Genomic DNA, 27,376 nt, shown 5'->3' with positions numbered 1-27,376 from the left:
AAAGGCAGTTCAAACTTTTTGAGACAATGGGCTAATCTTGCAATATTTTAATTCCTTTAAGTTGCAATATTTTAATTCCCTTAAGTTGAAGTTCTGAGAATCGAGCGCCTTAATTCGATTTAGAAATCGCTATTAAATATTAGTTTGTTGGATTGGGTCAAAGGATTAAATTGAAAACTCCATGGACATCTATTTAAGCTCTCTAAAGCTTGAATTCAAAAATTTTGCTTTTAAAATTAGAATTTATTTCGAGTGGGTATTATTGGAATAGATCCGGTACATCTTAAGGAATGTAAATCTTAATTTTGGGACTATTTGGTAGAGATTTTAGGTGGTTTGAATTGAAATTTGAGCTAAATTCGAAGTATAACATGGAAGAAAATGATATATATATCTCATTGTGTATCTCCCATGTATCTTTGGTATCACGTGTGTATCAAATATGTATCTCTTGTATATCTATGTATACCTATATGTGAGATACATGTTTGATTCATATGTAGAGAAATTTTAAAGTCGATTTCAACTACGAATTTTGACTCAAAACTAGTCCAAATCACCTCCAAAATTCGTCAAATTTTGTATATTGACTCATCTATATGTTTTTAATGAATTTCGATCATACACATTGAAAAATGTCCCTTTTTGCTTAGGTTTTTGGAATGTTGTATTTTTTTTCCTTTGTATTTCCTCACCTTGTTTGCTACCTCATCCATAAAATTTTCTTTCCGTCTTGCATCTGATGTTGTTGATCACGCTTAAAATTATGACAAGAGTGGATTGCTCTAGTAGTGAGCACCCTCCACTTACAACCAAGAGGTTGTGAGTTCGAGTCACCCAAGAGCAAGGTGGGGAGTTCTTGGAGGGAGGGAACCGAGGGTCTATCAGAAACAGCCTCTCTACCCCAGAGTAGGTGTAAGGTCTGCGTACACATTACCCTCCTCATACCCCACTAGTGGGATTATACTGGGTTGTTGTTGTTGTTGATCTTTGCGCGCGATTCTCGCGGCAAATAATCCTTATTTATATGGAGTTTTCAAACTTTGTACGCAAGTTTTGGCTGTGGCTAATAGTGTTACATTGAATAGTAATAATTAATAACATTATAACTATTGTTGTAAAAGTCCAGCATATCACTTTGCTAATTAACATTATTAGAGAGCCATATGCACGCCTTCATCTTCGTTCAATCCTCTAACTAACTTCAAAAATCTCCTCCTAATTGATCCGAACATTTCTCACTTACTTTTCCTCCTCCTAATTTTGCTGCTTCAGCTAAAAATTAATCACAATGATCACCAGAAACTGAAAACAAACTCAATTACCCATGCTAATTAATTAAAACTCCATAATAATTAATAATGACTTCTGCTTCTTCTCAACGTAGCCATCGCAAATCCGTGACTTGGCTCTTCTTTATTTTATTAATCATTTATCTTCTTTACTCTTCAAAGCTCATTCTTAATAATGATGATTCTTCAGATTGTGTTAATACTTCCTCTAACATTTCAACCACTGAAGCTTTTTCCACGAACTCGTCTTCACTCACTTTTCAAGAACGACATGAAAGAACCAAAGAATATGTTCGAGCAAAGGAGCCTGAGCTCAAACATATTGTATTTGGAATAGCTGCATCATCAAATTTGTGGGAGAAAAGGAAAGAGTATATAAAATTATGGTGGAGACCGGGGGAAACAAGAGGAGTTGTTTGGTTAGACAAAAATGTAAAAACCAACAGAAATGAAGCTCTTCCTGATATTAAGATTTCAGGTAGCATTTTTTTTCTTTGGAAATTAAATTAACATTACTTTTTTTTTTCCACCATTTGAAACGTGTTACAATGGTAAAGTTATCTCCGTATGACCTATCCGTGTTCAAGCCGCAGAAGCAGCCATTAATGCTTTTATTAGAGTAGGTTGTCGACATCACATCCTATGGGGCGTGACCCTTCCCCTGATCCTGCATGAACACGGATACTTTGTGCACCGGACTACCTATTTGAAATGTGTCACAAGAAATAAGGAAATACTAAGAGAGATAGAGGCGGATCTAGGGTTTGAATTTGATGAGTTCAATTATTAGGTTCTTATCACTGAAACATACATTTGAAATAGATTCAATTTTTTTATTTTTTATTTTTAGTAATTTTTCACATATAGATTTGTGATCCGTATGAAAAAAGCTTGGTCCATGAGTTGAACCCGTTAATTATATGCTACATCTGCCACTGTGTAGGGGGGACTAGACCAATACCTCTGCATATCAAAGTTGACAAAAGAAGGCATATGCTCGATTCTTTTTACATTTAAATTTAAACATATTGAATTTGCAACATATAGACATGTATGTTTTTCAACTCAACAGAAGTGACAAATTTTCTGGTAATAGAAGAAATATTGATAGTCAATGTATGATTTTTTTTTTCTAGTAATAGAAATATTGATCGTCTTAAAAACGTTTTTCTTGAGCCGAGGCTCTATCGCAAACAACTTCTCTATCTCACACAAGATAGGGGTAAGGTCTGTGTACACTCCACTCTCTTTAGACGCCACTTGCGGGATCACACTGGATATGTTATTGTTGTTGTTGAATAGAAATATTGATCATCAAGGTATGATTTTTTCTTTGTTTTCCGATTTCAGGTGACACGTCGAAGTTTCTATACACGAATCGTCAAGGGAAAAGATCAGCATTGAGGATTTCCAGGGTAGTTTCAGAGACATTAAGGTTGGGTTTGAAAGATGTGAGATGGTTTGTAATGGGAGATGATGACACAGTTTTTATTGTAGAAAATGTGGTTAGAGTTTTATCAAAGTATGATCATAACCAATATTATTACATTGGTAGCTCTTCAGAAAGTCATGTCCAGAATATATTTTTCTCATATGCTATGGCTTATGGGGGTGGTGGATTTGCTATTAGTTATCCATTGGCAAAAGAGTTAGAAAAAATGCAAGATCGTTGTATTCAGAGATATCCTGGATTATATGGTAGTGATGATAGAATTCAAGCTTGTATGGCTGAACTTGGAGTCCCCCTTACCAAAGAACGTGGATTTCATCAGGTAAACTTTAAATAAAACCTCTTGGCTTAGGCTTTTACCATTGGTCTTGGTTTATATTAATAGAGTTTCGCTTTTATATGTTGATAGTGTAAAAGAATTTTCACACTATCAGGTCAACAAAGAGATAAGTACATGCAATCGTCGACAAAAATGAGATTAATAACAAGCAAATATCTAATACAACAGGTTAAAATATACTGATCAGTAAGTTAACTTGTAGCGTAGATCCAAATTTGCATCCAAATCTGCAGATGACTTTGCTTTACCATCCTGAATTATCTAGGGTGGAAATGACACCAGGTAGTCACTTTTAAGTAAAAATAGCACGGGCTAGCCAATTTTCATACTGGTAATTAAAAAATAGTCAGTGTTTGCAAAGTCATTGAAAATAGCCACTATTTTACTGCAACACGGACCGATCCAGCATAATATACTGGAGATTGGTGCACCTGCATATGAACTTCCAGCATATTATGCTGGAACTCCAACACGCGGAAAGTTTCAGCATAATATAATGGAGATTGGAGCACCTGTGTATGAACTTCCAACATATTATGCTGGATCGGTATATTATACTGGAACTCCAGTATATTATGATGGAATTTCAGTATATTATACTGGAACTCCAGTATAATATGCCGGGGTTCCAGTATAATATACTGGAACTCCAGTATATTGTGCTGGAATATTTTCCGGATTTTGAACAATGTTTTCGTTCAGATTTATCTTTACATGAAAAGTGGCTAAATTTCGATTACTTTTGAAATTGTAGCTATTTTTTAATTATCACTTGTAAATCTGGCTATTTTTGAATTTCTCCACTTTTAAGCATGTTGTTTAAAATATATCTACAATTTATAGTGTATTTAAAGATTAGCCAATTTCGCCCAAACTTTAGGACACGACGTCCTAGAGTTTAAACCTCAAAATTCAAACTTTAGGACATCATGTTCTAAAGTTCGAAAATTGTGTCCTGAAATTAGAATCTTATGTCCTGAATTTTAAATTAGTAGTTTAGAAATTCAAGACACTTAGTCCTGAATTTCAAATTAGCAGCTCAAAAATTCATGACACTAAGGCGTGAAGTTTGGGTGAATTGGCTAATCTTTAAATACATTGTAAACTGTGAATATATTATAAATAGCGGGCTTAAAAGTGGTTATTGCTGCAGTTCGCCCTTATCTAGGAGCAATAAAAGTAGTCATGAAATATTTAAGAAAAGAGTCTTGTTTTAGAGGATACGTAAAAGTTAGTTACTTTAAAACGAGACAATAGTTCCGTGACTTTACTGATATAGTGGATAAAATTAAGTGACCATGCATGAATTTAACACTGGAAATCTGGAATTCCCTCGGTCATAAACTCCCGAAAGTTCTTATACCTGTTGATTGTATATTCAATTTTAACTTTATATATACACTAAAGCATTGGCTGAAGTTGATGATCTTTTTGTTTGTGCTAGTATAGTATGATGTATATGGGAACTTACTAGGCCTATTGGGAGCACATCCAGTAACTCCACTTGTATCACTTCACCATCTTGATGTAGTAGATCCAATATTCCCAGGAATGAGCAGAGTTTCCGGCCTCCAACGCCTATTTGAATCTGCAAAACTCGACTCAGCTAGCCTAATGCAACAGTCAATCTGCTATGACAAAGAAAGATATTGGTCAATCTCAGTATCATGGGGTTATGTGGTTCAGATCATTAGGGGTAATATTTCTCCTAGAGAACTTGAAATGCCCACAAGAACATTTCTCAATTGGTACAGAAGAGCTGATTATACAGCTTATGCATTCAACACTAGGCCTGTTACAAAGCATCCTTGCCAGAAGCCTTTTGTGTATTACATGAACACAGCTAAATATGATCGAACGAGGAAGCAGATAATTGGGATTTATTATCGACATAGAGAGCCTTCACCTTATTGCAGGTGGAAAGTTGAGTCACCTGAGAATATCAACAACATTGTTCTGTTGAAAAGACCAGATAGCAACCGATGGCAGAAGGTACATTTTAGGCACTTCTACATAAACCTTTTCTTTCTTAACGCTCTTTACACTGGTGTCTGTACCAGTTTGTGTGCACCTCGATTGTTCCACATTCTTTAGAATATTCATTATAGTGCCTTTGTCTGAGTGGATTTTCATTTTTCTGCTGCAGTCTCCAAGGAGGGAGTGTTGTGGTGTTCTACCATCAAACAATAACTCAAAAACAAATCTGTACATGTGGGTAGGCAGTTGCAGAGATGGTGAAATCAGTGAATTGTAGCTGTTAGAGAAAGAGGCTTTAGTTCTGTTGCCTACTCCATTTTTCTTGTTTATCTTTAGTCTTTTTCTTAGGCCATAAGCTCTGGATTGGAAAAGGAAGAGACTGTTCTGCATTAAAGGAGAAGACTTGGAAATTTGCAGTTCAGTGGTACCAGAAAGTATGGCCATAGAAGCTACAGAAACACTGGAAGTAAAATGAATTTGCGGCACCTGAATTTTTCAATTTTTTTCCTGTGTAAACGTGACACCAATTTGACCATTGTAGTTTTTTTTACAAGTCAAATTTGTTACCAACCACATGACAAGTTATAAGTAGGATTTTCAATCTCCAGGAGTACTAACCTAAGCATGTTCAGAAAATGGTGTTGAAATTCTTGAAACCTAAATCATTCAGATTAGATATTGGACCATAAATTTCTTCATCATTTTCATGTTCTGCTGCGGTACATCTACTGTATCTGTCTATTAGAGACTGATAATAATGCAGTGATCGACACTAACGAAAAACGATACCCCGAGTTTCAGCCAGCAAATGTTGCATCTCAGTCGAATGCATAGCAGGAGGAATTCTTCCTACGTTATCTTACTTCATTTTTTGCTTTTTGTCCTTTCCTTTCACGGTAAGTCAACAGCATCATAATCTAAATGCAGTATTCACATAGTAAGTTAAATAGCATCGATTTTCTTACTGAGGCAGAACCATATGGCAATAAAGGGATCTTTTGGAAGTCCAAAGATAAACCTTTTTATTGTGACGATTCTAATATACCAACTTTCGTTCCCAAAGATTTCAGAGTACACACCGATAAATTACATTCCTAGAAATGATAAATAGCCTTTTAAGTGCACTTGAAATGTCACAACTCTCTCCAATGAGTTAATCTTAGATCAAGATTACATAAAAAAAAAGAGAAATTAATACATGTTCAGTACAGTAATGAATACACGCTGTAGTGTCTTCGAAGCAGCGAACTGATGATGCAGCAATTCCACTGCCATGGAATGGAGGAGACATCGTCTGCACAGAGTTATCTGGTAGACATTGATAGTAAGGATAAGAATATGGAAGTTGAGAGATTCAATTTCAAGGTATACAGACGAACATGCTCATAGGGCTCAAGAAACGAAGAAAACATTCTCATTAATGTTGGATAAGTAGTTTGTCAAAAGAGTGAATTCTTTGCCGAGAAAATTCTGAGAAACATATCCAGTTCAGAAACTAATATGTGAATCAAGGACTAAATAAAACCGATTCATTATTCCAGAGATAGGACTAAACACATACATGAAGTATAAATGTAAAACATAAACGGCAACCTGAGGTCAACAGGTCAAATACAATTCTTAGCAGCTTGATATATAACCTATAGTATAAGGGTTCAAATATTTTCAAGTGACCTTGGAAATTGGAATGCTTACTGATAGCCAAACTTCTGTGTCCTAATCACGATATGGAGTGAGATCAATTTTGAATTGCTGCTTCCCCTTGCTAACTCTCTGTAAGAAATGTGATATCAGGAAAGAAAAGAAAACTTGCGAAGTTTTAGGGAGAAAGGGACACAGAAATATGCAAGGAATGATGTAAAGCATAAGCGAAATGACAAACATATACCATTAAGTACTTCCACAATCTTTCTTTCTCACATTTATCAACACCTATTTGTTGTTTAATGCACTGATATGTTTTCTGTGGAATCTAGAGGTTGATATAAAGGCAATTTTTACTCAGATTGTCATGTTACTTATCCAGTTTGGAACAGATCAAAGACAGAACGTAGCTCGACGTCATAAGAAATACAAATGACATTACACTTCCACATAAGGACCAAGGCCAACTGTAATAGCTGAACAAAAGGATTTTCACAAACATAATGATGTCTATCTCAGATTTAATTCAGGTTCTTTATCCAGTGAGGAACAAATAAACAGTAGCTACTCAATCAAACAGCTGCAAGTATTATTTAGCTGGACCTTTGGAAGACGGAAGAGAAGATGAAGAGCGTGGAATGTTGCTCCACTAGCACTCATGTGGATCGTATGGAGAGAAAAAAATAGGAGAGCTTTTGATGGGATAGAGAAAGATTTTGTGCACTTGAGAAATTGCTTTGTATCCCTCATTTTCTTTTGGTGCACCCAAGAGGTCCCCGTAGGTATAGAAGATTGGGTATCATTCGTAGAAGACCATGTCTTTTTGTAGGGTTTCTACTTTTTGGCATATTTTACTTCTTGTATGCGGAAATTTCTTGCCCTTGTTTATAAAATTTAGTACTTGATCAAAAAACAGCTGCAAATATATCTTCCACAGCTGATTAGGTATATCTGATAATAACCTTTAGGATGTTCTATAAACGGATAAGAACTTCAATAACTTTTTTATGTAATCGTTTACCTCAAGATGATATTAACAGAATTAGTAAGATTTTCTACTTCTTTTCCCTCAAGATGATACCTGAATTATCATGTTTTGCCCCCACAATTAAGTTGGTGTATCAGCCTCAAATTTTACATCTTACTTTTATTCAAATTTTATCCACATATTAAAAATAAATAAAATAGACCAAATCAGATCCAAGTAGCGTATGGATCATGCTGGTTCATAGTACAATTTCCGATCAAGATCTAAGTGAAAAGCAATTAAAATTTGGAAATGGAGACAACCTCTTTGTGAATGCCAATGACACATATTTCCAAAAAAAAAAAATTAAAAAAAAATTGATCAAGTATGACAGGCCTTTCACATTAGAACAAGTTTGTTCAAAAACATTAAGTACATATGCAAACAAGAAGTAATAAACCAACTAACGAGGATCAACTTAAGAGCCCAAGAAGGCATAAAGTAACAGTGTTTTAAAGGTCAAAAGCATATAAAAGCATCTATGCTTCCGGGTTCAGTGACTAATTTTCTTATTTTTTAATTTCTAAGCGACCAGGTGATGACTGTTAAGCTTGTGATTGGGGGGGCTTACTTTAAGTGTGATTAGTGCTTATGCTCCTCAAGTAGGCTTGGGTGAGGAGGTCAAGAGGCAATTCTGGGAGGACTTGGACGAGGTGGTGCATAGTATTCCGCGCACCGAGAAGCTTTTCATTGGAAAAGATTTCAATGGCCATATCGAGGCTAATGCTGGGGGTTATGACGATGTGCATGGAGGGTTCGGATTTGGAGATAATAACGAGGGAGGTACTTCGTTGTTGGATTTCGCTAGAGCTTTTGATTTGGTGGTAGCTAACTCGAGTTTTCTAAAGAGGGAGGAACACCTGGTCACTTTCCGAAGTATGGTGGCCAGGACTCAGATAGACTATCTTCTCTGCAGGACATGTGATAGAGGTCTTTGCACGGATTGCAAGGGCATCCCAAGTGAGTGTCTCACGACCCAACATAGGCTCCCGGTAATGAATCTGGGGATCAAGAGTAATAGAAAGAAGAGAGCAGTGTGCAGTCAACCTAGAATCAAGTAGGAAAACTTGACTAAGGACAAAGCCCAGGAGTTGGGGGAGAGGTTGCTGGCGATGAGAGCCTGGAAGAGTAGTGGGGACGCGACTGCGATGTGGGTCATGACAACGAACTACATTAGGGAAGCTGCGAGAGAGGTTTTAGGGGTTACGAAGGGTATCCCTGGGAGACGTATATGGGACTGGTGGTGGAATGCGGAGGTCCAAGGTAAAGTTGAAGTCAAGAAAGCGGCTTATTTGAAACTAGTGGAGAGCACAAACGAGGAGGATAAGAGGACGAATTGGGAATGTTATAAGAAGGCAAAGAAAGAGGCGAAGTTAGCGGTTACGGCGGCTAAGACTGCTGCCTTTGGACACATGTATGCGGAACTTGGGAGCAAGGGCGGGGACAAGAAGTTGTACAGGTTAGCCAAAGTGAGGGAGAGTAAGGCTCGTGACTTGGACCAAGCGAAGTGCATCAAAGACGAGGACGACATAGTATTGGTGGCAGACGCTCATATTAGACGAAGATGGCAGACATACTTCCACAAACTGTTGAATGAGGAGGGGGACAGAAGCATTGTGCTGGGTGAGTTGGAGCACTCCGAGAGTCGGCGTGATTTTGGCTATTGTAGGCGTATTAAAGTCGAAGATGTTATGGGAGCGATGCGTAAGATGAGAAGGAGTAGAGTGACTGGGCCAGACGAGATCCCGGTAGAATTCTGGAAGAGCGCGGGCCGTGCAGGCGTGGAGTGGCTTAATGGGTTGTTTAATGTTATCTCTAAGTTGAAGAAGATGCCCGAAGAATGAAGGTGGAGTAAAATGATTCCCTTGTACAAGAACAAACGTGATATCCAAAACTGCAATAACTATAGGGGTATCAAGCTGCCGAGTCGTGCTATGAAAGTTTGGGAGAGGGTGGTGGAAGTCAGGGTGAAGAGGAATGTGTCTATTTTCGAGAATCAGTTTGGATTCATGCCGGGGCGATCGACCACGAAAGTCAATTTATCTGGTGAGGAGATTGGTAGACCAGTATAGGGAGAGAAAGAAGAACTTACACATGGTGTTTATAGACCAAGAAAAGGCGTACGATAAAGTCCCGAGGAAGGTTTTGTGGAAATGTTTGGAGGTTAGCGGCGTTCCGGTAGCATACACTAGGGTAATCAAGGACATGTATGATGGTGCTAAGACTCAGGTGAGGACAATGGGAGGTGACTCGGATCACTTCCCAGTAGTGATGGGGTTGTACCAGGGATCGGCTTTTAGCCCGTTCCTATTTGCTCTGGCGATAGATGTGTTCACGCGGCACATTCAAGGGGAGGTGTCATGGTGCATGTTATTTGCCGATGGCATAGTGCTGATTGATGAGACGAGAGGCGGGGTTAACGCGAGGTTGGAGGTCAGGAGACAGACCCTAGAGTCTAAAGTTTTCAAATTAAGCATGACCAAAACGGAATACTTTGAGTGTAAGTTCAGTGACAAGACTCGTGAAGCGGACGTGGATGTGAAGCTTGATACCCAAGTCATCCCGAGGAGGGGTAGTTTCAAGTATCTCGGGTCTATAATCCAAGGTAACGGGGAGATTGATGATGAGGTCTCCCACTGTATTGGTGCGGGGTGGATGAAATGGAGGCTCGCATCCAGTGTTTTGTGTGATAAAAAGGTGCCACCAAGACTTGGGTAAGTTCTACAGAATGGTGGTTAGACCTACTATTTTGTATGGGGCTGAGTGTTGGCCAGGCAAGAACTCTCATGTTCAGAGGATGAAAGCAGCAGAAATGAGGATGCTGAGATGGATGTGTGGGCATACCAGGAGAGATAAGATTAGGAACAAAGTTAGTCGGGACAAAGTGGGAGTGGCCCCGTGGAGGACAAGATACGGGAGTTGAGGCTGAGATGGTTCAGGCACGTATAGAGGAGGAGTACGGATGCTCCTGTTAGGAAGTGTGAGAGGCTGGCCGTGGCGGGGCTGAGAAGGGGTAGAGGTAGGCCGAATAAATAATTGGGAGAGGTGATTAGGCAGGACATGGCGCTACTTCAGCTCACTGAGCACATGACCCAGGATAGAAGGGTATGGAGGTCAAGGATTAGGACAGTAAGCTAGTAGGTAGTCGAGAGTTCCCCGTTCTTTTTTAGTAGTATTAGTAGCTCTCTTGTTTTCTTCGTATTCTTTGACCTCTAGTATTTGCTTATTGCATCGTATTTTCCGGTTTATTACTAGTTGATGCTACTTTCTCTTTTACTTGTTGTTGTTGTTGTCTTTTTCCCCTTTTCCCTATCGTCCTTTGTCTCCATATTCTTTCTTTCTTCTTCCTCTTTCTTCTTCGTCTTCTTCCGTTCTCTCTCTTTTCACCTTTTCTTGAGCCGAGGGTCTATCGGAAACAACCTCTCTACCTCGCTAGGTAGGGATAAGGTCTGCGTACACACTACCCTCCCCATACCCCACTTGTGGGATTATACTAAGTATGTTGTTGTTGTTGTTAATTTCTAATTCTTATCTGTAATCACTAGAAAGTTCATTTGAGGAGATCAATACTAAATCACTGAAAAATTCATTCGTACCATTTTATTAACACGTGACATATCACCTAGCCAACTATCTTTATTGTCTAATGTTGCTCTCTCAAAGACAAAGCCCATGGGTGATGAGTTACATGTATTAATGGCTTGACGTCTGCATTCAAGCATCATTTTGGCCAAGCCAAAGTGACCGTCTTGAGATTCACCTAGTTATTTGGTTTCAATGCACCTCAAACGAGCATTCAACATCATTGCGACGTAGTAAAATGTCCCAAAAATGTAAACAATACTGGGAACTGCAAGTATTCTATGTGGGACAGGGAGATACATCTCCTTATAACCCTTTTCAACTCTGGTTTAAAGCCATGACACCTACACCTTCGACACTCTAGGATAAACAGGCAGCAAAAGATACTAAATGTAGCTCCTACAAACCTACGTATTAATCAGGTTGGAGGAACTAGGAAAACATAAAGGAAAATAAGAAAAAATTAGCAACCATTATGGATAAATAACATAAAACTAAAGAAAGGAAGACTAGGAAATACAAAGATTAGCTTTATCGACACTTTTTTTTTTAGTCCATTACTTAAACGATCACTCAACTATCTAAAATTATCAAGTAAAGTCATCTTTCTTTCGTTTGTAACATAAAAATCACTTAATTATGGCTATAGTACTTAGAAGGTCACTCAGCCAGATTTCTCAAACTTTTGATCGTCAAATACCTATTTTACCTTCTAAATTATCAATTTTTATCTTCTTTTTTGATTTTTTACCTTTTAAATATGTATTATGGACTTACCTATAGAACAAATAAATTTTATCTATAAAATAAGCATATATAATGTCGGAATAATAATATAATTGAGCAAATATTTCAAGAATATATAATGTATTTTATAAAAATACCTTTATTTTAAATAATTATTTTTATATTAGGTGCATGGAATATATATTATAAAACTTTTATTTTCTTTCATTCTCAATTGTGTAAATAATTTTTTGAGTTTCTGTTGTTAATATCAAAATTATTATTACGAACAAATTGTTCTAATTAATTTTTTTATTTTATTATTCCAACATTGTATATGCTTAAACACTATTTTTATTTTCTTAATTTATAAATAAAATTTATTTATTCTATAGGTAACTCCATAATATAAACTAAAAAGAGAAAAAAAATTATAATATTAAAAAGTTTTAAAAAAATAAAAGAAGAAAAACATTGATAATTTAGAGGGTAAAATACCGGCAATCAAAAGTTTGAGAAATCTAGTTGAGTGACCTTCTGAGTGCTATAGGCATAGTTGAGTGACTTTTCTAAGTACAAACGAAAGAAAGATGACTTTAGTAGGTAATTTCGAATAGTTGAGTGATCATTTGAGTAATGGACTCCTTTGTTTTTGATAAGTTAGCTTTACCTACACTTAGAATATGCATTTCTCTTATCCTTTCCCTCTCATGGCATATACTTCTAGCACAAAGGTGCCTGCTGTAGCTTAATGCACCCTACACCAATGCCCAGTATTTTGAATCCTTCTATCTTTTACCGGTGTTGCTACTTAAAAGTTTAGCTTCATTCATTAATGCAACAAAAGGAGATCTAATATGCAATTCATGCTAAATAGAAATTAAGTAACTTACACCAATCGTGACAAGCTCTTCTAGTAGTTCCTCCAGATGGCGCAGAGGCTATATCAATACAAAGATGAAAACACTGATCAAATTAACAGCTAAAATCAGAATAAATAAAGTTCCATTTTAGAAAACAGGATATCTCAAAATTCTCAACATTATGTATTGTTTGTTTGCTTGTTTGCCTGTAACTCACCCACTGCGTTGGACCGTCAACTGGAGCATTCAGCGGATCATTGTGCACCTAATGAAAAAAAATCTCTGGTTCAATTGAGCAGAAAACTAAAGCAAGTTCTGACAAAACAGACATCAAAAAGTTCAGGAATTGCAAGAATGGCTTAAAGTTTTCCTTTTAAAGGAATTACAGCAAAAGTAAGTAACCGCATTTTCATTCCAACTTTCAAATTCCTTTTATCCTTGTTCTCTTAAACAAGGAATATACATATTTGTCTTCTTAAACAAGGGCGCATACAGAAAGCAAATCGCAAACTTAAATCACACAGTGGCCCCTTTATACCTCCATAAAAATTCCATCTACTCCCACAGCAACAGCTGTCCTGGCAATACAAGGAATTAATTCACGAAGACCGCCACTGGCAACACCACCACCTTCCAGCTGTGCAAGAATCAGAACTTCAAGTCATTGACATAGAATAACACTTTTAACATTTGATCCTAAGTAATGGTATGATTATGTAATTGAACTCATGATCTTAGAACATTCATTTGGCGTCTTGATAACAGTTAAAGTAAATTATTAACAGTTGATTCTGAGGCTTGAAAGATTCAAGCAGCACAAAGTTGAGACAATGACATATAAGAAAGAAGAGAAGATAGGCAATTAAGGGGTCAACTGTTATCAGGGTTGCCATCTAGATGAAGAATGACAAGTCTCCCAACGCTTATGGATTCATATTGATCAGTGAGAAATGATCCTATTCTCTTTTCTAGCAAGACTGCTAACATGGCATCCTCGTGCACTTTCCAGTCTAGCAGATTTCTCTTAATGCTTAGGTTAAGAGAAATCTAGATCCCTGTGCTATACGCCGACGAGATATATTTAAAATGATCGGAAAAGCTTCATAAATTTATGCTGACTCGACATATATAAAATTGCTGGTACTCTCTAATGAAAGGGCAAAAGAACAATGAACCTTTTTGCCTGCAGGCTGTTGTAATGAATGAGTTATATCAGCCACCTGAGAAACAAGAATTTATATGAGAAAAAGTAAATCCAAAATAAATATCTAGGCATAAAGAAGAGAGTCAATATAAGTGGATTTCTCCAGTTAAATTATCAGGGAGAATATCAATAAAACAATCATAAATAACATTCTTACAACAGGGCAATTGGCCTCCCTCATCCACTCGAAGTTACGAGGATCCACAATCAAGTCATCTGCATAATCAGACAAATATGTCAGATTTTTAATACCTACAGCAACTCATCTCCTTATCTGAGTTTGGAACAAAATATGTTTTGTGAAGCGCATAGGTGGAGAAATATCCCTCCCCCAGTTCCCAACCCTGGGAACATTTTGCATCTGTCCTAGTACACACCCTTAATGAAACACACACTTCATTTCTCCTACACTTTCCATGTTTATATCAGTATACACTTTCCATGTTTAGAGTTGACCATTAAAACGTTAGTGCAGAAAATTAGTCTTAATGTACTTGTATAGCGTTTTCTTTCACTTCGGTTATTCTATCATCTTATCTTGTTGTTGCTATTGCTTGTTGCTTCTGCTTCTTTCTCTACCTTCACCTTCACAGGGTAGGGCTAAGGTCTGCGTACACTCTACCTTCCCCCAAACCCTACTTTGTGGGATTACACTGGGTTTTTTTTGTTGTTGTTGTTGTTATTGTTGTTATACTTGTAGAGCTTCAACTACTTCCTTTCCATCTTATAGATGAAAACACTGAAATAACGCTTGGAGACTTGTTTCCATCCAACTAGAAAAAAACTAGAGAAATGTTTTTGCTTTTAATAAAAAGAGACAAACTAAAGAAAACTCACTATAGCCAAACATAGTTCCTCTCTCACACACCATGACATTTTGATTTCCAGCCAATCTCACTTTTTCAGCAGAATTTGCCATCACCTGAGGACATTGTAGCATAAGTTGAAAATGGATAGAACATACACGAGTGCGCCCAAGATACTAGCTTATCACGGTTTTGGCAGGAGCACGTGAAAGGAGACCTAGGAAGAAACATAAAAGAGGGATGTTACTTACTGAAGGAGCACAAAATTGGCCCTTCTTAATGTTGATAATTTTTCCAGTTTTGGCAGCTGCGACAAGTAGGTCAGTCTGTAATTAAATGCCAAAAGGCAGATCAATATGGGTGAGGAATGTATTAATGTCTGGGGCTGCAAAAACCAATATCAGAAACTAAATCAGAGATATCTATCTGAAAATAAAGATTTTGTCTGGAGACCAACCTGCCGACATAAGAAAGCAGGAATCTGAATTATATCTGCAACCCGGCCAACTGCTTCGCACTGGCAAAACAGTGTTAGATGCAGTTCATATTAGAAGGGAAATACTTCTGGACCACCAATGTTCGATGATGAGTTGATATACAAAATGGATAAATAAACTGAAAATCACGCTGATCCCATTACATGGATGCAATAACTACTAAACTCTTGGCATCCAATATGTTTCTGACAAATAAACAGTCATCTGAACCAATAGTACAGTTTGTTTATGAAATCTTCTCATCCATTTATTAAGAAGGGGAAGAAGAACTAGAGCTAAATACCTGCCAATCATAGCACACGAGACATCCATTACATTTGAAGAAGAGTCGGAAATGAGGATTATGATACAAGACAGTACTTTGAGGAAGGGAAAAATGATAAGTTGGTCAACAAAGTTCAAAGGAAGAAGAATGGATGAAAAGCAAAAATGACGCACAATATATTTACGGAAGTAAACTAATTTCCTAAGTGAATATTGCATTCGATCATCAATTTTGCGGATCAAACAGAACATTCGAACAAAAAGTTTAACTATAAACGGCAGAGTGCCATCAGAACTAGGGAAACAAATTTTACCTGACTAGATTCATGAACATCAGTAACAATGGGTACGTCATACATTGTTTTCACTTTTTCAAGGATCTGCAACAAACGGGGAAAAAATGAAATGTTATATTTTGGAAGGGTTTGTGCAACAGTGGATGTCATACAAGAGCTGGAATCAGTGTTGGCGGAGCTAGTTTGGAGGAAGGGGGTCCAATTGAATCCCCTACTGTGCAAATAGCGTAAAAACTAGTCATTTTGGTTACAAATATGCTATTGAATTCCCTCGACATGAGGGAAATTTCTAGTAAATTGAAAAATGGGTTAAACATTTGCTTTAGATCACAGGTCCAAATCCCAAGTGTGACAGTTTAAAATCCTCTTGTATAGAATATTGGCTCCACTACTGGCAGGAATATGACATTAATCCATGCTGCAAAATTGTATCACATGGGAAGAAGGAATAGAGACCTTTATTTACCAATTTCTAAAACAGAAATTGGAGTTAAACGCAAAGGAAAACAAATACCAACATGAAGCCAAAGTATTTTAATGTCCTTCTAGAAACTAGAGTTTCTAATTTTGCAGCAAAGTAGTGGCATTTTATACCTTCAGGCCTTCAGCTAAGCCAGGACCGCGGAATGATTTAGAGGAAGTGCGATTAGCCTTGTCAAAGCTCGACTTGAACACAAACTTCAACCCAAGTCTATAAAAAAAAATATATTAACAGCTCAATCATTTAATTGATGTAATGAAATTCAACAACAAAGGACCTCATATTGGAACATATGATAAATAATACCATCCCTAAACTGGTGAAAGACATAAAATTGAAAATGCACTAAAACAAATGAATACATACCAAAATTACACGTGGCACTGAGAAATGAGATACATAAACTTACTTAGAAGTGATATCTTTCAAGTGTTTGGCCATGTAAAGAATGTGATCCTCTGATTCAATCACATTGGGACCTGCTAGTAAGAAAAATGGCTCTGCTGTCTGGCAGGGGATTTTCGACAGCAATTAAGCAGTTAGTGTTAAGGAAGAAATAGGAAGGAATAAAAAGTAATACGCAGAAAATGAAACATTTTTTAAGAAAGATGAGGAAAATTAACGTTGAAATTTCAGACCTTGAGCTGGTTGAAGAGCAGTGTTGAGGAATCCATTTTTGCTGCAAATTTCGGAAAGTAAGCAGTTTGAAGCAAGAGTTCGCCGGAGTGATTGCCGAAAGTGAAAGCAAGCAGTTAATCTGAATTTTAGATCCAGCTTTCTAGAAGAAATTTGGGCCTGTGATTTTGAAGTCCTAAATGGGAAAAAAATAAAAAAAAAATAGCCAATAAATAATGTTCAAAACTAATCGAAATTTAACTATTTTTCCATTTAAAAATAAAATCTGAACAAAAATAATATTAAAAATTCAAAAATATTTTAGCATAATATGCTGGAGTTTAAATTTTTACATATGAGATTCTAGCATAATGTGCTGGAATTTCATAATGTGCTGGAGTTCCAACATAATATGTTGAAAGTTTAAATGCAGTAGCTCCATAATCCAGTATATGATGCTGGAATTTTTCGTATTTCAGCAAAATAGTTGTTATCTTTTAATGACTTTGCAAACGCTGCCTATTTTTTGATTATTAGTTCAAAAATGGCTAGCCGCTATTTTCACTCCTAAATGCCCAATTGGACACAGAATGCTTTTTCTTTTGTAAAAGTGACACTAGTTAGCCGTTCTAAATTCTTGCTATTTAGGAAGTAGCCAATATATCATGAATTTTGATAGCATCAAGGACAAGGATAGAGTTTTGGAAGCTCCAAAGCCATTTACAAGATCTCAAGCTAAAGAGTTGCACTCTAAGATTGCTGGACTTCAATGGCAAATAAAGAAGCTTTTAATTGTAGAGGAAGAGCCTAAGCCCAAAGTAGATGAATTATTCAAGTTTTACAATTATTTGGTGATCCAAATTGAAATCCAAAAGGAGGAAGATTGGGCCACCAAATCAGTCTTTGAAGTCCACCAAAGGGGCTCAAAATGAGCTTAAAAGAGGTCCAAAAGGGGGTGTTTCAAAGGGAGCCCAATTGGAGTCCAAATCAATAGCCCAAACTAGTAGTTTTAAGGTCCAGATCTACCCCAAAGGGATTTGGCCGCCCCCCACCTAATTGTAATGACTTTTCTTACTCCTTAGCAATCACCCTACCTAATTGTAATGACTTTTTATGCCTTAGCAACCACCCTACCTAATTTTAAAGACTTTTTGCGCCTTAGTACTCCTATAAATAAGGAGTTCTTCTCATTCATTGAGGGACTTCATTATTGATTAAGTATATCATACTTTGAGAGTTCTTTTGAATCTTTGTTACTTGTGCTTTGAGATTTATCTTTCAACCTTTACTAGTTCATAGTTCAAGGTAGTAAGATTACTTCTCTATTGTGATATCTTTGATTCCTTTGTGGTATTCTTAGAAGGCGATTAATACTAGTTATTAATTGTTGTCTCAAGTTACTCGTAAAGCGGTCAAGATCCGAATCTATTGTTTTGATTTGCTTTTAAGTAAAGGCGTTTGATTTCTTCAATAAATCAAGACGTTGTTGCTTTGATCTTGTCAAGGCTATAGAACTTGTGTTCTTGGAAGTTCTTGGAATTCTTTTCTTGAATTTTTCCATATCCTTTATTTTCTGTCATTTAGTTCTAGTTGCTCATTTCCTTATTGTTATTGCTTCCGCATTTACTTTTCAAATTTTTACTCTAGTTTGGATTCCCGACCTTGTCGTTATCAAGTGGTATCAGAGCGGTTTTATCAAGGTTTCATTCTTGATAATTCTGGGGATTTCTTGAATACTAAGAGCTAAAAAAAAAGTTTAAAAAAAATAGAAAAAAACGAAAATCAATTTTAAAAAAAAAATTGCTTGCTCTCTAGGAACTTTCTTTTGTATCTAATTTGTTTCCAAAAACTATTAAAGGAAACAAGAAGAGGGGATCCCAGATATCAAAGATAAGACAAAAATTTAATTTTTCTTACTCTTTCTAATCTAAATATATAATCATTTCCTTTTTGTTCGTGTCTTGTTTCAACCGAGCCTAATAGTTCTAGGATTTGGTTCTTCTTTTATTTGTTCCCCAAAAATCTATATTTTACTATTAAGAACTTTATATGAGTTGGGTTTAACTATAAATCTACAAAGTATTTCGTTCAAAGGTTATTTCGAAAGAGAGAAAAAAAAAAAGGCAAAGTGTGTGTGAGAACAATTGAGGAAAAATTTAATTTTTTGATACAGTTTAATTATTTAAGATGTCACATACAGGTAGTGATGATGAACGAAGGGTTCTTCAAGAAGCCGAAATCAAAGCAAGAAATGATTTTACCTTGCAAGCTATGCATCAACAATTCGAAAGGTGGAATTTGCAACTCCAAGAGATGAGGGACACCATTGCTGAGCAAAATGATACAATAGCTGAACTTAGAAGGGAAAATAATGTTAGGCCCCAAGCTAGGAGAAATGTACCCCTTGCTCCCATTGTAAATCAAGAAAACCCAATAGATGATTTTAATGATATCGATTTTGATAGGGTAGGAAGAGATAGGAGGGGACAAAGAGGTAGAGTAGAAGATGATAATATAAGCAGTATAAAGATGAAGATGCCATCTTTCAAGGGAACAAAGGATCCAGACTTGTACCTTGATTGGGAGAGAAAGGTTGAAGCCATATTTGACTGTCACAACTACTCTGAGGGTAAGAAGGTTAAACTTGCTATTGTTGAGTTTTCTGACTATGCTGCTATTTGGTGGAAAAAGCTTACTAGGGACAGATTGCAAGAAGGACAAGCACCAATTGCTACTTGGGCTGAGATGAAGAGGGTGATGAGAAAGAGATTCATACCATCACACTTTCAAAGAGAGCTACAACAACGCCTTCAAACATTGAAGCAAGGGTCCATGTCTGTGGATGAGTACTTTAAGGCTATGGATATGGCTATGATCCAAGCTAATTGTATGGATGAAGAAGAGGCTACAATGGCTAGGTTTTTAAATAGTTTAAATAAGGAAATAGCTGATGTAGTAGAATTACAACAATATGTAACAATAGATAAGTTAGTTGATTTGTCTGTAAAGGTAAAAAATCAAAATAAAAGAAAGCAAGCTAGCTCATAGAAAGGTCGGTCAAACACCATCTCCAAGAAGCCATGGTCGAATCAAGAGATGAAGAGTTCTTCTAGACCTCAAGAAGACAAGGATAAAGGTAAGTTTGAGAACAAAGAGGGAGGTAAAATCTTTAACCCTAAACCTTTTACACCTTCTAGTTCTATTCAGTGTCATAAATGTAAAGGAAGGGGACTTATGATGCATGAATGTCCAAGTAGAAGAAACATCATTCTTAGAGAAGATGGAGGATATGAGAGTGAAAAAAGTGAGGGAGAAGAAGAGGGAGATGTGAGTAATGATGATGATATAGAACTACCTAATGATGGCATGATTGGGGTAGTTAGGAGGATTATGACTATCAATAGCAATAGTGAAGAACAAAGGGAGAATATATTCCATACTAGGTGTGGGATAAAGGGAAAAACTTGTTCTATGATCATTGATAGTGGTAGTTGTGCTAATGTGGTAAGTTCATACTTTGTGGAAAAATTGGGACTTGCATGCATGAAACACCCTACTCCCTATAGACTCCAATGGTTAAATGACAGTGGTGAACTAAAGGTAAACAAACAATGCATGATTTCATTCAATGTTGGTAGATATGAGGATGATATTCTTTGTGACATAGTCCATATGCAAGCTTGTCATATCTTACTGGGTCGTCCTTGGCAGTATGATAGGAATGTTTTTCATGATGGAAAGAAGAATAGATATTCTCTTGAGCTAAATGGCAGGAAATTTACTTTTACACCTTTATCTCCTTCTCAAGTGTTTGAAGATCAAAAGAGATTAAGGGAAACAATGGAAAAACCAAGGGGAGGGATAAAAAGTGAGCTTGAGGAAAAAGAAAAGAAAGGAGGCCAAGAGTTGGAAAAAAAGAGAGATGGCCGAGAGAAAAAGAGAGAGGGCAACAATTTGAGAGAAGAGATAAAAAGGGGCTTGAATAAAAAAATAGAAAGTCTTGGTGAGAGGAAAGAGGCTAAGGAAATAAAAAAAGAGAGTTTTTATATAAAAGCCAAAGAGTGTTTAAATGCAAGAAAAGAGGGGTTTCCCATAATACTACTTACTTACAAAGAAGTTTTGATTAATTCTGAGTTACTAACTTCTTCTTTGCCAAGTAGTATTTCTTCTCTTTTGCAGGATTTTGAAGATGTCTTTCCTGAAGATATTCCTAATGGATTGCCACCTTTACGTGGCATTGAGCATCAAATTGATTTCGTGCCTGGATCACAAATCCCAAATAGGCCTGCTTATAGGAGTAATCCAGAAGAGACAAAAGAGCTTCAAAGGCAAGTTGAGGAGCTGCTTGAGAAAGGCTTTGTGAGAGAGAGCATGAGCCCTTGCTCTGTTCCCGTCCTATTGGTACCCAAAAAGGATGGAACTTGGAGGATGTGCGTGGATTGTAGAGCAATCAACAAGATAACGGTAAAGTATCGCCATCCTATTCCTCGTCTTGATGACATGTTGGATCAATTACATGGATCCAAAATCTTTTCTAAAATTGATCTAAAAAGTGGTTACCATCAGATTCGAATGAATCCTGGAGATGAATGGAAAACTGCTTTTAAGACCAAATATGGGCTTTATGAGTGGTTAGTTATGCCTTTTGGCTTGACTAATGCACCTAGCACTTTCATGAGATTAATAGATCATATCTTTAAGGATTTTCATGGAAAATTTGTTGTGGTGTACTTCGATGATATCTTGATCTTTTCTAACACTTTAGAAGAGCATGTAGAACACCTAAAACAAGTTTTTGAAGTTCTTAGAAAGCAACTCTTATTTGCTAATCTTAAAAGTGTACTTTTTGTGTGGATCGTGTGATTTTTTTGGGTTTTGTGGTTAGTTCTAAAGGAGTTGAGGTTGATGAAGAGAAAATTAAAGCAATAAAAGAATGGCCAAAACCTAAGAGTGTAACTGAAGTTAGGAGTTTTCATGGACTTGCTAGTTTTTATAGGAGGTTTGTGAGAGACTTTAGCACTATTGCTTCTCCTTTAACTGAAGTTATTAAAAAGGATAAGATTTTTACATGGGGAAAAGAACAAGATGATACTTTTAACTTGTTGAAAGAAAAGTTATGTTCTGCTTCATTGTTACAATTGCCTGATTTTTCTAAATCTTTTGAAATTGAATGTGATGCTTCTGGCAAAGGAATAGGTGCTGTTTTGATGCAAGATTCTAAACCTATTGCCTACTTTAGTGAGAAGTTGAGTGGAGCCACATTGAACTATTCCACTTATGACAAAGAGCTATATGCTTTGGTAAGGGCTTTAGCCACATGGCAACATTACTTGTGGCCAAGAGAGTTTGTCATTAAAACTGACCATGAATCCTTGAAATACTTGAAGAGTCAAGGTAAGCTTAGTAGAAGGCATGCTAAGTGGGTTGAATTCATTGAAACTTTTCCTTATGTAATTTCTTACAAACAAGGGAAAGAGAATGTTGTTACGGATACACTTTCAAGAAGGTATGTCTTAGTTTCTACCCTGACTTCTAAATTGATGGGTTTTGATCAAATCAAGGGACTTTATGCTAATGATGTTGATTTTGGCAAGATTTTTGCAGACTGTAAGTTGGGTCCTTTTGAGAGGTTTAACCTCCAAGATGGGTTTCTCTTTAAGGAAAATAAGTTGTGTATCCCAAATTGCTCTTTACGTGAAGTATTTGTAAGGGAAGCACATTATGGAGGGCTTATGGGTCACTTTGGAGTCCCAAAGACGCTAGACATACTTGCTGAAATTTTTTTTTGGCCTGGAATGAGAAAAGATGTTGAAAGAATATGTGCACAGTGTTTGGAATGTAAACAAGCTAAATCTAAAGTGTTACCACATGGTCTTTACACGCCACTACCTGTTTCTACTTCACCTTGGATTGATATTTCTATGAATTTTATGTTAGGTTTGCCTAGAACAAGGTATGGTAAGGATAGTATATATGTTGTGGTAGATAGGTTCTCCAAAATGGCTCGTTTTATTCCTTGTTTAAAGACTAATGATGCTTCACATGTTGCTGATCTTTTTGTAAAAGAAGTTGTCAAATTGCATGGTATACCTAGAACTATTGTTAGTGATAGGGATGCTAAGTTTTTGAGCCACTTTTGGCGTGTATTTTGGGGGAAGTTAGGAACTAAATTGTTGTTTTCTACTTCTTGTCACCCACAAACTGATGGGCAAACTGAAGTAGTTAATAGAACCTTAGGAAATATATTGAGGGCTGTTTTGAAAGGTAAATTAACTTCTTGGGAGGCTCACTTACCTATGATTGAATTTGCTTACAATAGAACAATCCATTCTTCTACAAGTATGTCTCCTTTTGAGGTTGTTTATGGTTTTAATCCCTTCACTCCCCTTGATTTATTACCATTACCTACTAATGATATTGTTAATCTTGATGGTAGGACAAAGGCTGAGATGATAAAAAAAATTCATGAACAAACAAGGCTTGCAATTGAGAAGAAAAATGAGCAAACTGCCTTGAGAAAGAATAAGGGTCGAAAATAAGTAATTTTTAAACCTGGAGATTTAGTTTGGGTTCACTTTAGAAAGGAGAGATTTCCCTCCAAAAGGAAGTCAAAGTTGTACCCTAGAGGAGATGGCCCATTTCAAGTCCTTGAAAGGATTGGAGACAATGCTTACAAGCTGGACCTACCTGGTGAGTTCCAAGTAAGTGCTATATTCAATGTTGCTGACTTGTCTTTGTTTGATGTAGGATCGAATTCGGGGACGAATTCTTTTCAAGAAGAGGGGAATGATAGCATCAAGGACAAGGATAGAGTTTTGGAAGCTCTAAGGCCATTTACAAGATCTCAAGCTAAAGAGTTGCACTCTAAGATTGCTGGACTTCAATGGCAAATAAAGAAGCTTTTAATTGTAGAGGAAGAGCTCAAGCCCAAAGTAGATGAATTATCCAAATTTTATAATTATTTGGTGATCCAAATTGAAGTCCAAGAGGAGGAAGATTGGGCCACCAAATCAGTCCTTAAAGTCCACCAAAGGGGCTCAAAATGAGCTTAAAAGAGGTCCAAAAGGGGGTGTTTCAAAGGGAGCCCAATTGGAGTCCAAATCAATAGCCCAAACTAGTAGTTTTAAGGTCCAAATCTACCCCAAAGGGATTTGGCCGCCCCCCACCTAATTGTAATGACTTTTCTTACTCCTTAGCAATCACCCTACCTAATTGTAATGACTTTTTATGCCTTAGAAACCACCCTACCTAATTTTAAAGACTTTTTGTGCCTTAGTACTCCTATAAATAAGGAGTTCTTCTCATTCATTGAGGGACTTCATTATTGATTAAGTATATCATACTTTGAGAGTTCTTTTGAACCTTTGTTACTTGTGCTTTGAGATTTATCTTTCAACCTTTACTAGTTCATAGTTCAAGGTAGTAAGATTACTTCTCTATTGTGATATCTTTGATTCCTTTGTGGTATTCTTAGAAGGCGATTAATACTAGTTATTAATTGTTGTCTCAAGTTACTCGTAAAGCGGTCAAGATCCGAATCTATTGTTTTGATTTGCTTTTAAGTAAAGGCGTTTGATTAAAGACGTTGTTGCTTTGATCTTGTCAAGGCTATAGAACTTGCGTTCTTGGAAGTTCTTGGAATTCTTTCCTTGAATTTTTCCATATCCTTTATTTTCTGCCATTTAGTTCTAGTTGCTCAATTCCTTATTGTTATTGCTTCCGCATTTACTTTTCAAATTCTTACTCTAGTTTGGATTCCCGACCTTATCGTTATCAAATTTTAATTTAATTTTCAGAAAATAAACGTCCTAAATTGTTCTGAAATTAAGATTCGTAGTTCAAATTTTCAGAACAAAATAAGTATTGTCTAATCCATAAATAATAGCATTAAGAATGGTTGTTTGTATACTTTCCCTTTTTTTCTTTATATTTTTCAATCATTTTTTTCTTTTTTTGACAATAATCAATCTGCAACCTTTAATGGTACCAACACTTTTTGATTCTTCTAATTTTTAGGGGTCGATCTAGTTATTGATTAGTTATACAAAAATTGTAATTGTTAGGATCAATCTCCACTGCGCCTAAAACATAGATTGTGATAGTATCATATTAAACTTGTGAGAGTATCATATTATAATTAATGATATTTTTTCTATTTCATTTTATACTATATTATTTGATTGATCACAAAGTTGTAAATATTAATTTTACTCATACATTATATTGCCAATGATGAAAGAAAAAATTTATTAAAATAATAGTTTAAAAGTTAGTTGAACAGAGAAAACATCACATTAAAGTCCAAAAGTTGACAGTTTAATATCTTAGCTGACTATAGCACACATAAAAACAAAAATATGCAATTAAAGGAGATACAATGGTGAGATGTTGAAACAATGAACTTTCTCATTTCTGCATGTATTCACCATAACAAAGATCCATTTACAGACCCAAAAAACTACGATGAAAAACAAACAAAGCAGTAATCCAGTTTCTCAGTATATTCGCTTCAACAAAATATTAAGCTAGAATATTATAGCCCCATAAGTTCTCAAAATCTCAAACCCAAAAAAATATGAAAAACAGAACAGAGATGTCAATTACTAATTTCTCAATAGGAAATGCTCTAGTTGAATTAGAACTCCTCCAACCATCAGTAAAACCTCCACCTCCTTCAGGAAATAATAATGGCTTTGGCTTTGGCCTTGGCTTTGGCTTTGGTGGGATAGGTGCAACAGTTTCACTAGGCAGAGTATTGTTCTCTGGAGGAGAGAACAGAGGATCAGCACCATAAACAGAGTATTCAAGAACTTTATTAACACCATGTACTGTAAAAGCAGAATTTACGTAAAGATCTGGGTAGGTGATTTGAGAGCCATCGACAGTAAAATTGGATAAAGAATTGTTTGTAATGACGATGAATTTGGAAGGTAAGAGAGTTGGGAGGCGAGTGTTGGATTTGAACTGTTGGAGATCGGCGAAAGAGAGGCGTTGTGGGATTATATGATAGGCGATGAGAAATGGGTCTAAGTTGAGATTTTGATCGCCAGGTGTTTGATGATTTGATATGGCGTCGTTACCCGGAATGAAGAAAGTGGCGGAGAGTGGAAGAGATGATAAGTCTGTGGAGGAAAGCAAATTTGCCCACCCTGCAAAATCACCTGCTCCGATTAATGCTTCCACTATGTTGTTCAGTTGCTGTTCTTGGATTTGGTGCTGCGTCATCGGCGGCGGCGGTGGAAATGTGGTGGTGTTGGGTTGTTGATATGACGGCGGCGTTGTTGGTATCTCAGTTGCTTCATTGTTGATCTTTAAGCTCGATCTTTTCAGTGGTTCAGCTGGAGATTTGTACTCTATTTTCTCTGGTAATGATTTCAGAATTGCAAGATTGAAATGTGTATCATTTAGATACAGAGGAATGCTGTTGGGTGCAATGGTTCTTCCATTTCTGATCATCATTCTCACTGTACAAGCAGCATAAATTTAGAAATATAAAGATTAACAGCAAATCTTTTCAAGAATTATGACCAGAAAACACAAGTAAAAGAAGAGCCAAAAACTGAAATTTTTTACCAGAATAAACAGTGAAAAAAACACAAGCAAAAGGACCTTTATCATTTTGAGTACACAAATGCCTATATTGCTACCACTATATCACAAGGCAGAAACACCACTAGTGTCTAAAACTCAAGAAAATCCAAAAAAAAGGAGAGCTAAAATATGGAAAAAAATTCAACCAGAATGAACAGAGAAGATCATGTAATGTGAGAAAACACAAGTGGATTCCAAAACGAAGATGTAACAAGTAAAGCCCCATTTGTCTGAAAATCAAAAAGATCCCCAAAAAGAAGAGCCAGAAACTGAAATACGAGAAGGAGCATGCACATAGGAACAGAGAAGATCTATTCAACTATAATGAACAGAGCAAACACAAGAAAATTTCAAAAAGAAGAAGCAGAAACTGAAATGGGTGAAAGAACGCACCAATATTGGAGATGCACCAAAGGTAGATGAAAAAAGCAAAGACAAAGATGAGGATAAGATCACACAGCCTTAGAGCTCTGACCCTTCTCTGCCTGTGAGGATTATGCATCTGAAAGTTGAAGAAATTGTCCGCCATTTTCGCGATCTCTTTTTTTTTTTCCAGAAAGCCAAAAAGAGAAAGTTCTTCAATCTTTGAGCTCTTCTCTTTCTGTAAATATAAAATTTGAGATCGGTGAAGGATAATGATATGTGGAGGGGTTTTGTTATACAAGAAGAGGAATTCAGTTAGTTAAAGAGTCGATCGGTTCTGTTGGAAACGGCGGGAGAC

The 27,376-nt window shown here is 36.4% G+C and overlaps 3 protein-coding genes across 4 annotated transcripts; 1 reads left to right on the top strand and 2 right to left on the bottom strand.

The window, feature by feature from the left end:
• The first annotated feature begins 1,161 nt into the window (after nt 1–1,161).
• On the top strand, nt 1,162–5,695 carry LOC104111223 (uncharacterized). Its single transcript, XM_009620872.4, has 4 exons — nt 1,162–1,770; nt 2,643–3,064; nt 4,532–5,074; nt 5,229–5,695. Exons 1-4 carry the CDS (start codon nt 1,362–1,364, stop codon nt 5,334–5,336), a joined length of 1,482 nt encoding a protein of 493 aa, XP_009619167.1. The 5' UTR covers nt 1,162–1,361; the 3' UTR covers nt 5,337–5,695.
• A 360-nt stretch (nt 5,696–6,055) lies between these two features.
• On the bottom strand, nt 6,056–17,243 carry LOC104111222 (2-dehydro-3-deoxyphosphooctonate aldolase 1). Of its 2 annotated transcripts, none has more exons than XM_009620870.4 (14): nt 17,088–17,243; nt 16,859–16,956; nt 16,563–16,659; nt 15,987–16,052; nt 15,369–15,428; nt 15,163–15,237; nt 14,943–15,027; nt 14,263–14,321; nt 14,077–14,121; nt 13,440–13,538; nt 13,119–13,166; nt 12,932–12,979; nt 6,734–6,832; nt 6,056–6,367 (listed from the first exon to the last, which is right to left on the bottom strand). In XM_009620870.4, the coding sequence occupies exons 1-13, from the start codon at nt 17,121–17,123 to the stop codon at nt 6,776–6,778; spliced, it is 873 nt and encodes a 290-aa protein (XP_009619165.1). In that variant the 5' UTR covers nt 17,124–17,243; the 3' UTR covers nt 6,056–6,367; nt 6,734–6,775. The 2 variants fall into 2 exon arrangements, with proteins under 2 accessions (XP_009619165.1, XP_009619164.1); XM_009620869.4 differs by having other exon boundaries at nt 6,755–6,832; nt 17,088–17,242.
• An 8,244-nt stretch (nt 17,244–25,487) lies between these two features.
• On the bottom strand, nt 25,488–27,281 carry LOC104111221 (putative fasciclin-like arabinogalactan protein 20). The gene is made up of 2 exons (XM_009620868.4): nt 27,049–27,281; nt 25,488–26,528 (listed from the first exon to the last, which is right to left on the bottom strand). The coding sequence occupies exons 1-2, from the start codon at nt 27,182–27,184 to the stop codon at nt 25,624–25,626; spliced, it is 1,041 nt and encodes a 346-aa protein (XP_009619163.1). The 5' UTR covers nt 27,185–27,281; the 3' UTR covers nt 25,488–25,623.
• Nucleotides 27,282–27,376: the final 95 nt, after the last annotated feature.

This window comes from Nicotiana tomentosiformis, chromosome 11 (genome assembly GCF_000390325.3).
Source record: "Nicotiana tomentosiformis chromosome 11, ASM39032v3, whole genome shotgun sequence".
Classification (NCBI taxonomy): Eukaryota; Viridiplantae; Streptophyta; class Magnoliopsida; order Solanales; family Solanaceae; genus Nicotiana; species Nicotiana tomentosiformis.
Note: the sequence above shows the minus strand (reverse complement) of the source record. Positions and strands in the feature narration are given on the sequence as shown.